Raw genomic sequence first — 13,719 nt, forward strand, 5'->3', positions numbered from 1 at the left:
ATGACTGGGAATACAGATATGCATCTGTTGGTCACAGATACCTTAAAAAGTAGGGGTGTGGATCAGAAAACCAGTCAGTCCCTGTTGTGACCACCATTTGCCTCATGCATCTCCTTCACATAGATGATCTGGCTATTGATTGTGGATCGTTGTCCCACTGCTCTTCAATGGCTGTGAGAAGTTTCTGGATATTGGAGGGAACTGGAACACGCTGTCGTAGAGGTCGATCCAGAGCATCCCAAACATGCTCAGTGGGTGACATGTCAAGTAAATATGCAGGCCACGGAAGAACTGGGACATTTTCAGCTTCCAGGAATTGTGTACAGATCCTTGCGACATGCTGAAACATGTGGTGATGGCGGCGGATGAATGGCACGACAATGGGCCTCAGGATCTCGTCACAGTATCGCTGTGCATTCAAATTGCCATCGATAAAATGCAATTGTGTTCGTTGTTGTAACTTATGCCTTCCCATACCATAACCCTACCATGGGGCACTCTGTTCGCAACGTTGACATCAGCAAATCACACGCCCACATGACGCCATACACGTACGTGGTCTGCGGTTGTGAGGCCAGTTGGACGTACTGCCAAATTCTCTAAAACGCAGTTGGAGGCAGCTTATGGTATTGAAATTAACATTCAATTCTCTGGTAACAGCTCTGGTGGACATTCTTGCAGTCATCATGCCAATGCACGCTCCCTCAAAACTTGAGACATCTGTGGCATTGTGTTGTGTGACAAAATTGCACATTTTAGAGAGGCCTTTTATTGTCCCCAGTACAAGTTGCACCTATGTAATGATTGTGCTGTTTAATCCGCTTCTTGATATGCCACACCTGTCAGATAAACAAATTTGTGCACAACATTTGAGAGAAATAAGCTTTTTGTGCGTATGGAACATTTCTGGGATGTTTTATTTCAGCTCATTAAACATGGGACCAACACTTTACATGTTGCATTTATATTTTTGTTCAGTCTATATGCTTTATGTGTCTTAAATAATACAATAGTCACTTCCACATACCGAGTGATATTGTTGGGGAATGTTACTATTAGGTTAACATGCAATATTTTGTACTAATGATGACCTATATTAATTGAGTGACTATGACATATGATAACCAACTAATACCCAGGGCCGATCAGGCCTTACAAAAACAGCATGATACTAACACTTACAGTAGTAGTAGTAGTAGTAAGAAAACCTCACTGACATATGACAGACACTGATGTGGTTTTCGCTTACAGAGAAAATGTATCTCTACCCAAATATTTCCCAAGCACTAGTCTGGTTTTCACAAACATCTAGAATACATCGTTGTGCTATTAAAGAAGTTGAAGTGAAGTTCCGATTATTGTCCCCGCCTATCTTTCAGAACCTTAGACTTGACCGGTTTCAACGTTATTTGAGCAAGACACCTGCACACACAGACAAGACAAATGTGGTCCCGTGTGGCTCAGTTGGTAGAGCATGGTGTTTGCAACGCCAGGGTTGTGGGTTCAATTCCCACTGGGGGACCAGTACGGGAAAAATTAAAAAATGTATGCATTCACTAGTGTAAGTCGCTCTGCATAAGAGCGTCTGCTAAATGACTAAAATGTCATGGAAACGCTCCATAACCATTAGAGAGTGATCAGAGTTGTGTCAGAGCCAAAAATGCTCTTTAGGGTTCAATCTCAGTGGGAATATAATAACTAAGTGCTATTTATTATTGATCCTCCTTTTACGACAGCTCACTGTGCTCCCTTCCGCCCATAAAATAATAAAAGGGATCCATATTTAAAAGAGCAGGAGCCGTGCCTGATGCTGTGCCATGTACTGGCCTTTCTAGCTTCTACTGTGCCTCCTGGCATTACCCAATACCAGGTGCTGCAGCAGTCAATGCATAGGAGGAAATATATCAGCATGTCGGGAACATACAGCTTAATGCCATCCTACTGTTCACGCATCAAGAAACACAGACACGACACGCTCTGTACTGGGGAAGCCAGGCTGTTTGGAGGATGACAGACCCAGGTGGTGTTCATCGCCAAGTCTCTCAACTGAATAGTATGATTTCCGGTTTAGCTAAAATACTAAAGGGTTAAATTAAACTTCAACAGAAAAACACTCTGAACACCATAGTAACAAACAAGCGTAGATTCGACTTGGCTCTTCCTTGCTAGGGGAAGAGAAGTCTTAGCCTTGGCTTGAGGTCTAGCTCACTTTCATTACACTCTTCCCATTATGCCCCTCTACCCATTTTTATAGCAAAATATTCTCAGAGTGCTGCGTAAATATAGAGAAATAAATTATGCATTTATTAGGGGTCCCCATTAGAGCTACTCTTCCTGGGGTCCAAACACATTAAGGCACCTACATCACACAAAACAAAAGATAAAACAGTACATGATATAACATTATTACACCACTACAATAGAAAATGTATAACACCACTGCCAAGTGTCAGATCTGGAGGAAACCTGGCACCATCCAAACGGTGAAGCATGATGGTGGCAGCATCATGGTGTGGGGATGTTTTTCAGGGACTAGGAGACTAGTCAAGATTGAGGGAATGATGAACGGAGCAAAGTACAGAGAGATCCTTGATGAAAACTTGCTCCAGAGTGCTCAGAACCTCAGAGTGGGGCGAAGGTTCACCTTCCAACAGGACAACGACCCTAAGCACACAGCCAAGACAATGCAGGAGTGGCTTTGGGACAAGTCTCAATGTCCTTGAGTGGCCCAGCCAGAGCCTGGACTTTAACCCGATCTAACATCTCTGGAGAGACCTTAAAATAGCTGTGCAGCAACCCTCCCCATACAACCTGACAGAGCTTGAGAGGATCCGCAGAGAAGAATGGGGGAACTCCCGAAATACAGGTGTGCCAAGCTTGAAGCGTCATATCCAAGAAGCCTCAAGGTTGTAATCGCTGCCAAAGGTGCTTCAACAAAGTACTGAGTAAGGGTCTGAATACCTTTGTACATGTTATATTTCTGTTTTTTATTTTTTTTAAATTAGTAAAAAAATTCTACAAACCTGTTTTTGCTTTGTCATTATTGGGTATTGTGTGTAGATTGATGAGGGATAAAACAATTTAAGACATTTTAGGATAAGGCTGTAAGGTAACAAAGTCTGGAAAAAGTCAAGGGGTCTGAATCATTTCCAAATGCACTGTACCTGATGTGGAGTAGAGTTCCATGTAGTCATGGCTCTATGTAGTACTGTGCGCCTCCCATAGTCTGTTCTGGACCATTTTCCATGTCATGGATAGGCAGGCAGACAGGCTTATCATTGTTTTGTAAAAAACTGAGTTCCCCTATGTGTGGTTGCCGGTTGGGTTTCGTGGTGTTCTCTAGAGAAAACCATAGGGAACAGACAACACTATCTTACAGCAGTATTGACAGGCTTATGTACTGATAAAGAGCCGAACCGGTCAGTTCTTGCACACACACACAAACAGACCCCATGGGAACCACCTGGCTAAGGCACAATAACAAAACATCTTAATAGACATAATACTTCTACGAAGATGGTGTTGCCAACAATCCAGGCTTACCAGTAAGGCTGGGAATTGTCAGGGACCTCACTATACGATATCACAATACTTCAGTTTCAATATGACATGTATTGCAATTGTCACGATTCAATATCTATTGCAATTCGATATTGTGATTTTATTACATTTCGATATTCCAAACATATTGCTCACCATATGTCTTCTGCAGAGGGACAAGAGAAAATTAGTTTTGGTCAGTCATGGAATTAAGTGCTGAAAACAAATTGGCTCCCTATTTAAAAAGAAGATGGCGAACAATCTATGAAGGACAAATACTGGAGTTTTGGTGCAGGTACATCCAGTCAAAAATAATATTGCAATATTGTCAAAACTATACAATATAGTGTCAAAAACTGTATCGATTTTTCCCCCCATCACTACTTACCAGTGCACTAATATATGGATCACTAACCTTTACTTATGCTACAAGGCTAATTGTCACAGCAGGTCCCATTTTAACAGTCAGTTCGACATTTATTTGTGAGAACTGCTTCTGCTCTCATTAGCCTATACTGAACTTAAAACAGCTTTAGTGATGCTCTGTGGTGACTTTATGAGAAGGGAGTAGGAGAGCAGTAGAGGCAGAGGCCACACCACACCAGACTCCAAACATCTGAGAACCAACTGTTTACATTTAATCAAAGGCTTTGGCCATTTCCCTAACCTTTGCCCTCTAAACTGGGCAACAACAGCCTGGTCGGTCAGTGAAGGGAGGGAGGGAGTTCGGGAGGAATGGAGGTCAAAAGATTACATTGAGCTTGTCACGGATGTGAGCTCTTCCAAACTATTAAAAACCGAGGATGAAAACAAAGATTTCAGCTTAAGACCATGTTTGATTTACTGTCCCAATAACAGAACCAACCACATTTTGCAGTCTCCTCTTCTCAGTGTACCTGGACCTCTTAGATTTGTTGGTGCTGGAGAGGTAGAGTTCCTTTTGTTCACAAATCACCGCCTAAGTCAGAAGGCGACATTTAAGGAAGATATTGATAGCTTTGTACTACTAAAAATGAGTAACATCAAGTACCCAACACAACATGACTATTCCTAGGGGTTATTACTAAATAGTCAACAGAAGCTCCATGCGCTGTGTTTCCAACAAGCCACCTCATAAAGAGCCTCATGACTCAGATAGGGTTCAATTGAAATTTGTTTTAATCAAATCACATTTTATCTGTCACATGCGCTGAATAAAACAGGTGTAGACCTTACCGTGAAATGCTTACATACGAGCCCTTAACCAACAACGCAGTTCAAGAAATAAGAGTTCAGTAAAAATATTTACTAATAAACTAAAGTAAAAAGTACAATAAAAAGTAACTTGAAACTCTCAACCCGCTCCACTACAGCCCTGTTGATGTTAATGGGGGCCTGTTCTGCCCGCCTTTTCCTGTAGTACGCGATCACCTCCTTTGTCTTGCTTACAATGAGGGAGAGGTTATTGTCCTGGCACCACACTGCCAGTTCTCTGACCTCCTCCCTATAGGCTGTCTCATCGTTATCAATGATCAGGCCTACCACTGTTGTGTGGTCAGCAAACTTGATGGTGTTGGAGTGGTGTTTGGCCACGCTGTCATGGGGGAACAGGGAGTACAGGAGGGGACTAAGTACACACCCCTGAGGGCCCCCCATGTTGAGGATCAACATGGCAGATGTGCTGTTGCCTACTCTTACCACCTGGGGGCGGCCTGTCAGGAAGTCCAGGATCCAGTTGCAGAAGAAGGTGTTTTGTCCCAGGGTCCTTAGCTTAGTAATGAGCTTTGTGGGCACTATGGTGTTGACGGCTGAGCTGTATTCAATGAAGAGCATTCTCACACAGGTGTCCAGGTGGGAAAGGGCAGTGTGGAGCGCGATTGAGATTGCGTCAGCTGCGGATCTGTTGGGGCAGTATGCAAATTTGAGTGGGTCTAGGGTTTCCAGGATGATGGTGTTGATGTGAGCCATGACCAGCCTTTCAAAGCACTTCATGGATACCGATGTGAGTGCTATGGGGCGGTAGTCATTTAGGCAGGTTACCTTCACTTTTCATGGTCTGCTTGAAACACGTAGGTATTAGAGACTCAGTCAGGGAGAGGTTGAAAATGTCAGTTAAGACACTTGCCAGTTGGTCTGCGCAGGCTCTGAGTGCACGTCCTGGTAATCCGTCTGGCCCAGCGGCCTTGTGAATGTTGACCTGTTTAAAGGTCCTGCTCACATCGGCTACGGAGAGTGTGATCACACAGCCATCCGGAACAGCTGGTGCTCTCATGCATGCTTCAGTGTTGCTTGCCTCGAAGCGAGCTTAAAAGGCATTCAGCTCGTCTAGTAGGCTCACGTCACTGGGCAGCTCGAGGCTGGGTACTGCATATCGGTGCTAGAGGCATCACTACAGACCCTGGTTTGATTCCAGGCTGTATCACAACCGGCCGTGATTGGGAGACTCCATAGGGCGGCGCACAATTGGCCCAGTGACCTCCGAGTTAGGGTTTGACCGTGGTAGGTGGTCATTATAAATAAGAATTTGTTCTTAACTGAGTTGCCTAGTTAAATAAAGGTTCAATAAAAAAAATGAAAATACATTTAAAACAAAATTGTAGTCCGTAATAGTTTGCAAGCACTGTCACATCCAACGAGCGTCAGAGCTGGTGTGGTAGGATTCAATCTTAGTCCTGTATTGATGCTTTGCCTGTTTGATGGTTCGTCTGAGGGCATAGCGGGATTTCTTATTAGTGTCCGGATTAGTGTCGCGCTCCTTGAAATCGGCAGCTCTAGCCTTTAGCTCGATGCGGATGTTGCCTGTAATCCATGGCTTCTGATTGGGGTATGTACATACAGTCACTGTGGGGACAACGTCATCGATGCACTTACTGATGAAGCCAATGACTGAGGTGGTATACTCCTCAATGCCATTGGATGAATCCCGGAACATATTCCCGTCTGTGCTAGCAAAACAGTCCTATAGCGTAGCAGCCATGTCATCTGACCACTTCCGTATTGAGCGAGTGACTGGTACTTCCTGCTTTAGTTTTTGCTTGTAAGCAGGAATCAGGAGGATATAATTGTGGTCAGATTTGCCAAATAGAGGGCGAGGGAGAGCTTTGTATGCATCTCTGTGTGTGGAATAAAGGTGGTCTAGAGTTTTTTCCCCCTCTGGTTGCACATGTGACATGCTGGTAGTGACATGCTGGTAAAAATTAGGTAAAACGGATTTAAGTTTGCCTGCATTAAAGTCCCCGGCCAAAAGGAGTGACGCTTCTGGATGAGCATTTTCTTGTTTGCTTATGGTCTTTTACAGCTCGTTGAGTGCGGTCTTAGTGCCAGCATCGGTTTGTGGTGGTAAATAGACGACTACGAAAAATGATGAAAACTCTCTTGGTAGATAGTGTGGTCTCCAGTTTATCATGAGGTACTCTACCTCTTGCGAGCAATACGTCAAGACTTCCTTAATATTAGACATCGCGCACCAGCTGTTATTGACAAATAGATACACACCCCTACCCCGTCTTACCAGACGTAGCTGTTTTGTCCTGCCGATGTACAGAAAACCCAGCCAAATGTATATTATCCATGTCGCCGTTTAGCCACGACTCGGTGAAACATGGTATTACAGTTTTTAATGTCCAGTTGGTAGGATAGTCGAACGGAGATCATCCAGTTTATTTTCCAGTGATTGCACATTGGCCAATAGAACGGATGGTAGAGGTGGGTTACCCACTCGCCAACAAATTCTAACAAGGCACCCTGATCGCCGCCCCCTGTATTTCCGTATCTTCTTCACACGAATGACGGGGATTTGGGCCTGGTCTCGGAGAAGCATTTTATGCTTCGCGTTGGAATCATTAAAGATGCCTAGTTCGAGGCGAGTAATGGCTGTTCTGATATCCAGAAGCTATTTTTGTTCATATGAGACAGTAGCAGCAGCATTATGTACAAAATAAGTTACAAACAATGCGGGGGAAAAAAACACAAAATAACACCGTTGGTTAGGAGCCCGTAAAACGGCAGCCATCACCTCTGGCGCAATTGTAAGAGATTTTTGCATGCTTCTGTTCTCCGTTTAGTTTTTCCAGGTTTTCAACAAAATTGGATGTCAGGACACCACTTTTGAGGTCTGGAAAAATCTAATAAATTTAGATTTTTGGGTGTAGTTACCCTTTATTTCAAGTACGCACCAGCCAGAGACCGTTGTTTGGTTAATGATGTTTCTGTAGCGCTCATGTGATTGCAGTTTGCAAAACAAATGGCCACTGAATTGATGCAAATAATCATATCATTCCACCAGGTAGGCATAGGCCACTTTGTAGCTAGCATTTCATTGAGAAGGTTTTTGGGAAAGACTTTCTATCTCTACCAGAAGGTCATCATTAGCATCATAAAAAACATGTAGACATATATACACACACAGGGGCATTCCTGTGCCGTTTCAAAAAGTTGCAGGACAAAAACGAATCACTGATGCATTTTGTCTTATTACTAACATGGGCAAATTTTTGAATAAATTCAATACATTTATGCTGAATAAAAATATAAACGCAACATGTAAAGTGTTTGTCCCATGTTTCATGAGCTGAAAAAAATAGAAATCACAGAAATGTTCCATACGCACAAAAAGCTTATTTATCTCAAATTATGTGCACAAATGTGTTTACATTTCTCCTTTGCCAATATAATCCATCCACCTGACAGGTGGGGCATAAGCAAGAAGCTGATTAAACAGCATGATCATTACACAGGTGCACCTTGTGCTGGGGACAATAAAAGGCCACTTTAAAATGTGCAGTTTTGTCACACAACACAATGCCACAGATGTCCCAAGTTTTGAGGGAGTGTGCAATTGGCATACTGACTGCAGGAATGTCCACCGCAGAGCCCAGGACCTCCACATCCGTCTTCTTCACCTGAGGGATGTCTGAGGAGGGGTGGGTTGATGAAGATTATTTCTGTCTGTAATAAAGCCCTTTTCTGGGGAAAACTCATTCTGATTGGCTGGGCCTGGCTCCCCAGTGGGTGGGCCTATGTTCTCCCAGGCGAACCCATGGCTGTGCCCCTGCCCAGTCATGTGAAATCCATAGATTAGGACCTAATTAATTTCTTTAAATTGACTGATTTCCATATATGGACTGTAACTCAGGAAAATCTTTGAAATTGTTGCATGTTGAGTTTATATTTTTGTTCAGTGGTTGATTTCCTACTGAAGTTCAATACATTTTTTTATATTGTTGAATTCCATTTTAATGTCTGGATGCCGTGATTCTGTCCACAGCGCTGATTTTATAGGGCCCTACTCAGAGTTTATGTTGACTTAGCACAGCCTATGTCAAAGGACCTGGCTTTAAATACAAAGCAACAAATCAATGGTGCTTTGGAAAAACAGATGGAAACTACAGCTAAGCAGCGAGTGAGAGAGATGCTTACTCTGAGTCTCAGTGGGGCAGGCAGAATACCAATGACCACACCAGCACCCTGGGTAAGCCCTGGTCATGCGCTCTGTCTGTCTGTCAAACCTTGCCTGCTACAGCACATCAGTCATATCAATAATGCCCTCTGACTGGCCACAACCACCAGCAAGGCACAGGCACAGGGCCAAAACTACACAGGTCAGCAGTTACACAGCAGCGCTAAAAAAAGATCTATTTTGCCACACAACCTCAATAAGTGTACTGGGAATCACAACCACACAGGGAGGATCCTTACCTTTTGAAGGCTGTTTGGGTTCAGTTGTGTCTTATCGATAATCTTTATCGCCACCTGAGGAGAGAGCAAAAACAAAGTGTGTAAACAATTATGCTCTGAGGACCCTTCACTGGGATCAACACAGCACAGCACACACATACATAACATTACTTAGCTTTTATTTTTATGTCCCCCACTTATGAACAAGATACAATTCATATTTGCACAACAAGAACAATGCTATTGAGAGGGGAAAGAATAGACTAGTGAAGCTAGGTAAACCAGAAAGGGGCTACAGCAGCCTGACCTGCTGCAGGCATAGTCTCTCCTCTCACCTCTCTGCCAGTGAGGATGTGACGGGCTAGCTTGACCTTGGCGAAGTTGCCCTTCCCAATGGTCTTCAGGAGTCGGTAGTTCCCCACATGAGGCTGCTCGTCGGCCCCAGAGTTCCGGGTGCGGACCCCGGAGCGGACGGAGCGAGCGGTGACCTCCTGGCGCCCATTGCTGTGAGATGTATGCTGTGGACATACACAGACAGACAGACATGAGTAGAACAGCGTGCTGTGGATGGACTGACGGATGGACAGACAGACAAAGGAGTGAAACATCTCTGCACTAGCAGTGGCTCATGCTTGGGATTCCATCCACTGCAAGGTTCCAGAACAACTCTCCTGTTAATTAAATCTTTACTGAACAGATTATAATCAAGCTAACCAAGCGGGTAAAGAAAGGTTAGTGTAGGTGACTGACTAGTGCAGCCTGATTAACAAGTGTACAGTGAGGGAAAAAAGTATTTGATCCCCTGCTGATTTTGTACGTTTGCCCACTGACAAAGAAATGATCAGTCTATAATTTTAATGGTAGGTTTATTTCAACAGTGAGAGACAGAATAACAACAACAAAAATCCAGAAAAACACATGTCAAAAATGTTATAAATTGATTTGCATTTTAATGAGGGAAATAAGTATTTGACCCCCTCTCAATCAGAAAGATTTCTGGCCCCCAGGTAACGAGCTGAGATTAGGAGCACACTCTTAAAGGGAGTGCTCCTAATCTCAGTTTGTTACCTGTATAAAAGACACCTGTCCACAGAAGCAATCAATCAATCAGATTCCAAACTCTCCAGAAACACAAAAGAACTGTCAATCTCCCTCGGCCTGGGGCTCCATGCAAGATCTCACCTCGTGGAGTTGCAATGATCATGAGAACGGTGAGGAATCAGCCCAGAACTACACGGGAGGATCTTGTCAATGATCTCAAGGCAGCTGGGACCATAGTCACCAAGAAAACAATTGGTAACACACTACGCCGTGAAGGACTGAAATCCTGCAGCGCCCGCAAGGTCCCCCTGCTCAAGAAAGCACATATACATGCCGGTCTGAAGTTTGCCAATGAACATCTGAATGATTCAGAGGACAATTGGGTGAAAGTATTGTGGTCAGATGAGACCAAACTGGATCTCTTTGGCATCAACTCAACTCGCCGTGTTTGGAGGAGGAGGAATACTGCCTATGACCCTAAGAACACCATCCCCACCGTCAAACATGGAGGTGGAAACATTATGCTTTGGGGGTGTTTTTCTGCTAAGGGGACAGGACAACTTCACCGCATCAAAGGGACGATGGACGGGCCATGTACCGTCAAATCTTGGGTGAGAACCTCCTTCCCTCAGTCAGGGCATTGAAAATGGGTCGTGGATGGGTATTCCAGCATGACCATGACCCAAAACACACAGCCAAGGCAACAAAGGAGTGGCTCAAGAAGAAGCACATTAAGGTCCTGGAGTGGCCTAGCCAGTCTCCAGACCTTAATCCCATAGAAAATCTGTGGAGGGAGCTAAAGGTACAAGTTGCCGAACATCAGCCTCAAAACCTTAATGACTTGGAGAAGATCTGCAAAGAGGAGTGGGACAAAATCCCTCCTGAGATGTGTGCAAACCTGGTGGCCAACTACAAGAAACGTCTGTCCTCTGATTGCCAACAAGGGTTTTGCCACCAAGTACTAAGTCATGTTTTGCAGAGGGGTCAAATACTTATTTCCCTCATTAAAATGCAAATAATTGTATAACATTTTTGACATGCGTTTTTCTGTATTTTTTTGTTGTTATTCTGTCTCACTGTTCAAATAAACCTACCATTAAAATTATAGACTTATCATTTCTTTGTCAGCGGGCAAACGTACCAAGTCAGCAGGGGATCAAATACTTCTTCCCCCCTCACTGTATGTACAGCATACTGATGTTCTGACCCTGGTTAAAAGCCCACAACAGCCCACCCCAAAATCAGATAGATACTTTTCTATGGGTCAGTATCGACTCCAACCCAGGTCAGCTCCATTAACAGGGCCTGCTCCGCCCTGACAACCCCACCCCTAACCTGAGCATCAGTGTCTGTAGCTACACCTGTCTGTAGCTACACCACAGACAGTTGGAGTTGTGGGAAAAGATGTACAGCACTGAACTGGATGAAAAGGAAAAACATAGATTAAAATGATTCTGATGTTTGCATTGATCAGGATGTTACCAGTAAGAATGCATTAGATTCAGCAGATGTCCAAAGGTCTCGTAAACCAGACAGAACACTGCGCTCGTCAGTCTGTTGGACAAGGCTCGACTTCCAGTATAGCCAACAACAGCACTGTAACCCAGTGTTATAATCACTCGCAGGGAACGCCAGGGATGCTTTCTTTTCTGTTGTGATCCACTAACATATCTAAATGTTATAAACTGCATTAAGTAGGTCACACTTTCAAAAATATATATACCCTGGGAATGTTTCTTCAATATAATATTCCTTTCTTATGATCCAGAATGGATGACAGGATAAAGAGTATTAGAACATCTAGATACAACTGCAGAAAATCTCATTAACAAAAATACATTCCAAGAGAGGCATCATTTGGCTAAATTAAAATTACAGGTAGCCTGAGATTTCAATTAAAAAGTCCTTACTTACTACACTGATGGGGTGTCTTTTCATTGCTTGCCGGATACTCTGAGCGAGAATGAAAACTCTCATACGATTATCATTGAACTAGAAGTGGTGGGAAATATCAGTAAGCCTATATCATTGAGAGCAAGCAATAGAACTTGAAAACCAGTCAGAACCTAGTCTAACAGGTAAGGTTGTTTGGATGGAGATACAAAAGAGTAGGCTATTTATCACTATCCACAGACCAAACAAACCATCTGGCGTGGCATCAGTCAACATATGAGATTACAGCCAGGGCGTGCACAGTAGAGGATTTTGTTTGTTCCCGAACGTATGCCTGTCTCCGGCGTGACACAATGTATCGAACACTCAGATACAAGGTAACCAGTATGTAAAACCATATGATACAATGTAAGAAAAATAGTTTCGTTGTTAGGCCTACTTTCTATTGTCAGAGACAACACATCTCTAACTGGCTAATAATAACAGTTTACTTACGCTCTCCATCTCTTTCTCATTGACTGTAGGTAGAGGAGTTCTTGTTGACATTTTCTCGATGAAATGTTGTCTATTTCCCTATATTCTGCACCTCCTTTGGCAATACGAGGGGAGGCGATTGTATTCTTGCATTTGGACACAAACTATGAATTCGGCAACTGTCTCAACATCGGTCCATCGAATCCAAATTTGTCTCAAGATATCCCGAAGACGCAAACAGAATTGAATGACATGTATTTCCCTATGACGCTCCTCGGCAGCAGGGCATTCGCCCTATCGTCCTTTATGTTCAGAATTAAGTATGTCAACTATATGTTTCATTGCAAAAAATACAATACATTGGCTGTTAAATTGAACTAAGAGGCTGATCGACTCCAATCTAGGCTACTCAGAGTGGACGGCGGAAGGTTCAGATGTCACCGCTCCCAAAATCGCAATTTTGTTGTGATGTTATCCGTGTGTGCCTTGATATCCGTCTGTATTCCTGGGTTTCAAAATTGTTGAGCTTTTGGACTTGCAGTCGGTTCTATTTCTTCCATCTTCGATTCCAAATAAAACTAGTGTTTTAGGTGGGAGCAAAATGGCTACCACTCACGGGCTCTGTTGGATCGGCCCAAGTCCTGTCTGATAGTGATGGGTCGTTCGCGAACGAATGGCTCTTTTTGGTGACCGATAGGAACCGAATCGCATCGGCTAAAGGGCCTTTTATTTGGCTCCCCGATTTGCGTACTGCTACTGCTTTTTTAAGCTTCAAAACGATCTGCAAATAAATTACAAAAATCATTCACTGAAGAGGATTCACTGCAGAAACAAAGTGACCACGTCAATCTAGTCCATTTGGCAAACAAATGCAGGCGATCGAAATTTGTCCAGGTAAAATTTTATTTCAACATGCATATCACGACCTGACAATGGTAGACGCCTTTTTTGGTTTTATGTGTACGTTTTCCCCTGGTTCTTGTTTTTTTTTTTTCAAGCATTTAAACGAAGAGCCGTTTGGGAGCCAAAGGATGCAGCTCACCGAAAAGACTTGGTCTGGAATGCCATCACTGCCTCAGATCACTACTGTCTAATGACAGACGTGAGGATACAAGC

General features: G+C 43.5%; 1 protein-coding gene across 15 annotated transcripts in view; it reads right to left on the reverse strand.

The window, feature by feature from the left end:
* LOC106610955 (MAP/microtubule affinity-regulating kinase 3) overlaps nucleotides 1-13,605 on the reverse strand; it is a 37,466-nt gene extending 23,861 nt beyond the window's left edge. For 4 of the 15 annotated variants that reach the window (XM_014210677.3, XM_014210674.3, XM_082955685.1 and 1 more), the window contains exons 1-3: nucleotides 12,625-13,605; nucleotides 9,531-9,713; nucleotides 9,217-9,270 (exon numbers count right to left, since the gene is read on the reverse strand). In XM_014210677.3, the coding sequence (XP_014066152.1) occupies nucleotides 9,217-9,270; nucleotides 9,531-9,713; nucleotides 12,625-12,675 (288 nt within the window). In that variant the 5' untranslated portion in view covers nucleotides 12,676-13,605. Of the gene's footprint in view, nucleotides 1-3,164; nucleotides 4,163-9,216; nucleotides 9,271-9,530; nucleotides 9,714-12,150; nucleotides 12,423-12,624 lie in introns of those variants that run through there. The other 11 variants (XM_082955684.1, XM_014210679.3, XM_014210680.3 and 8 more) reach the window with 8 other exon arrangements.
* Nucleotides 13,606-13,719: the final 114 nt, after the last annotated feature.

Source organism: Salmo salar, chromosome 09 (assembly GCF_965601325.2).
Source record: "Salmo salar chromosome 09, fSalSal1, whole genome shotgun sequence".
Lineage (NCBI taxonomy): Eukaryota > Metazoa > Chordata > Actinopteri > Salmoniformes > Salmonidae > Salmo > Salmo salar.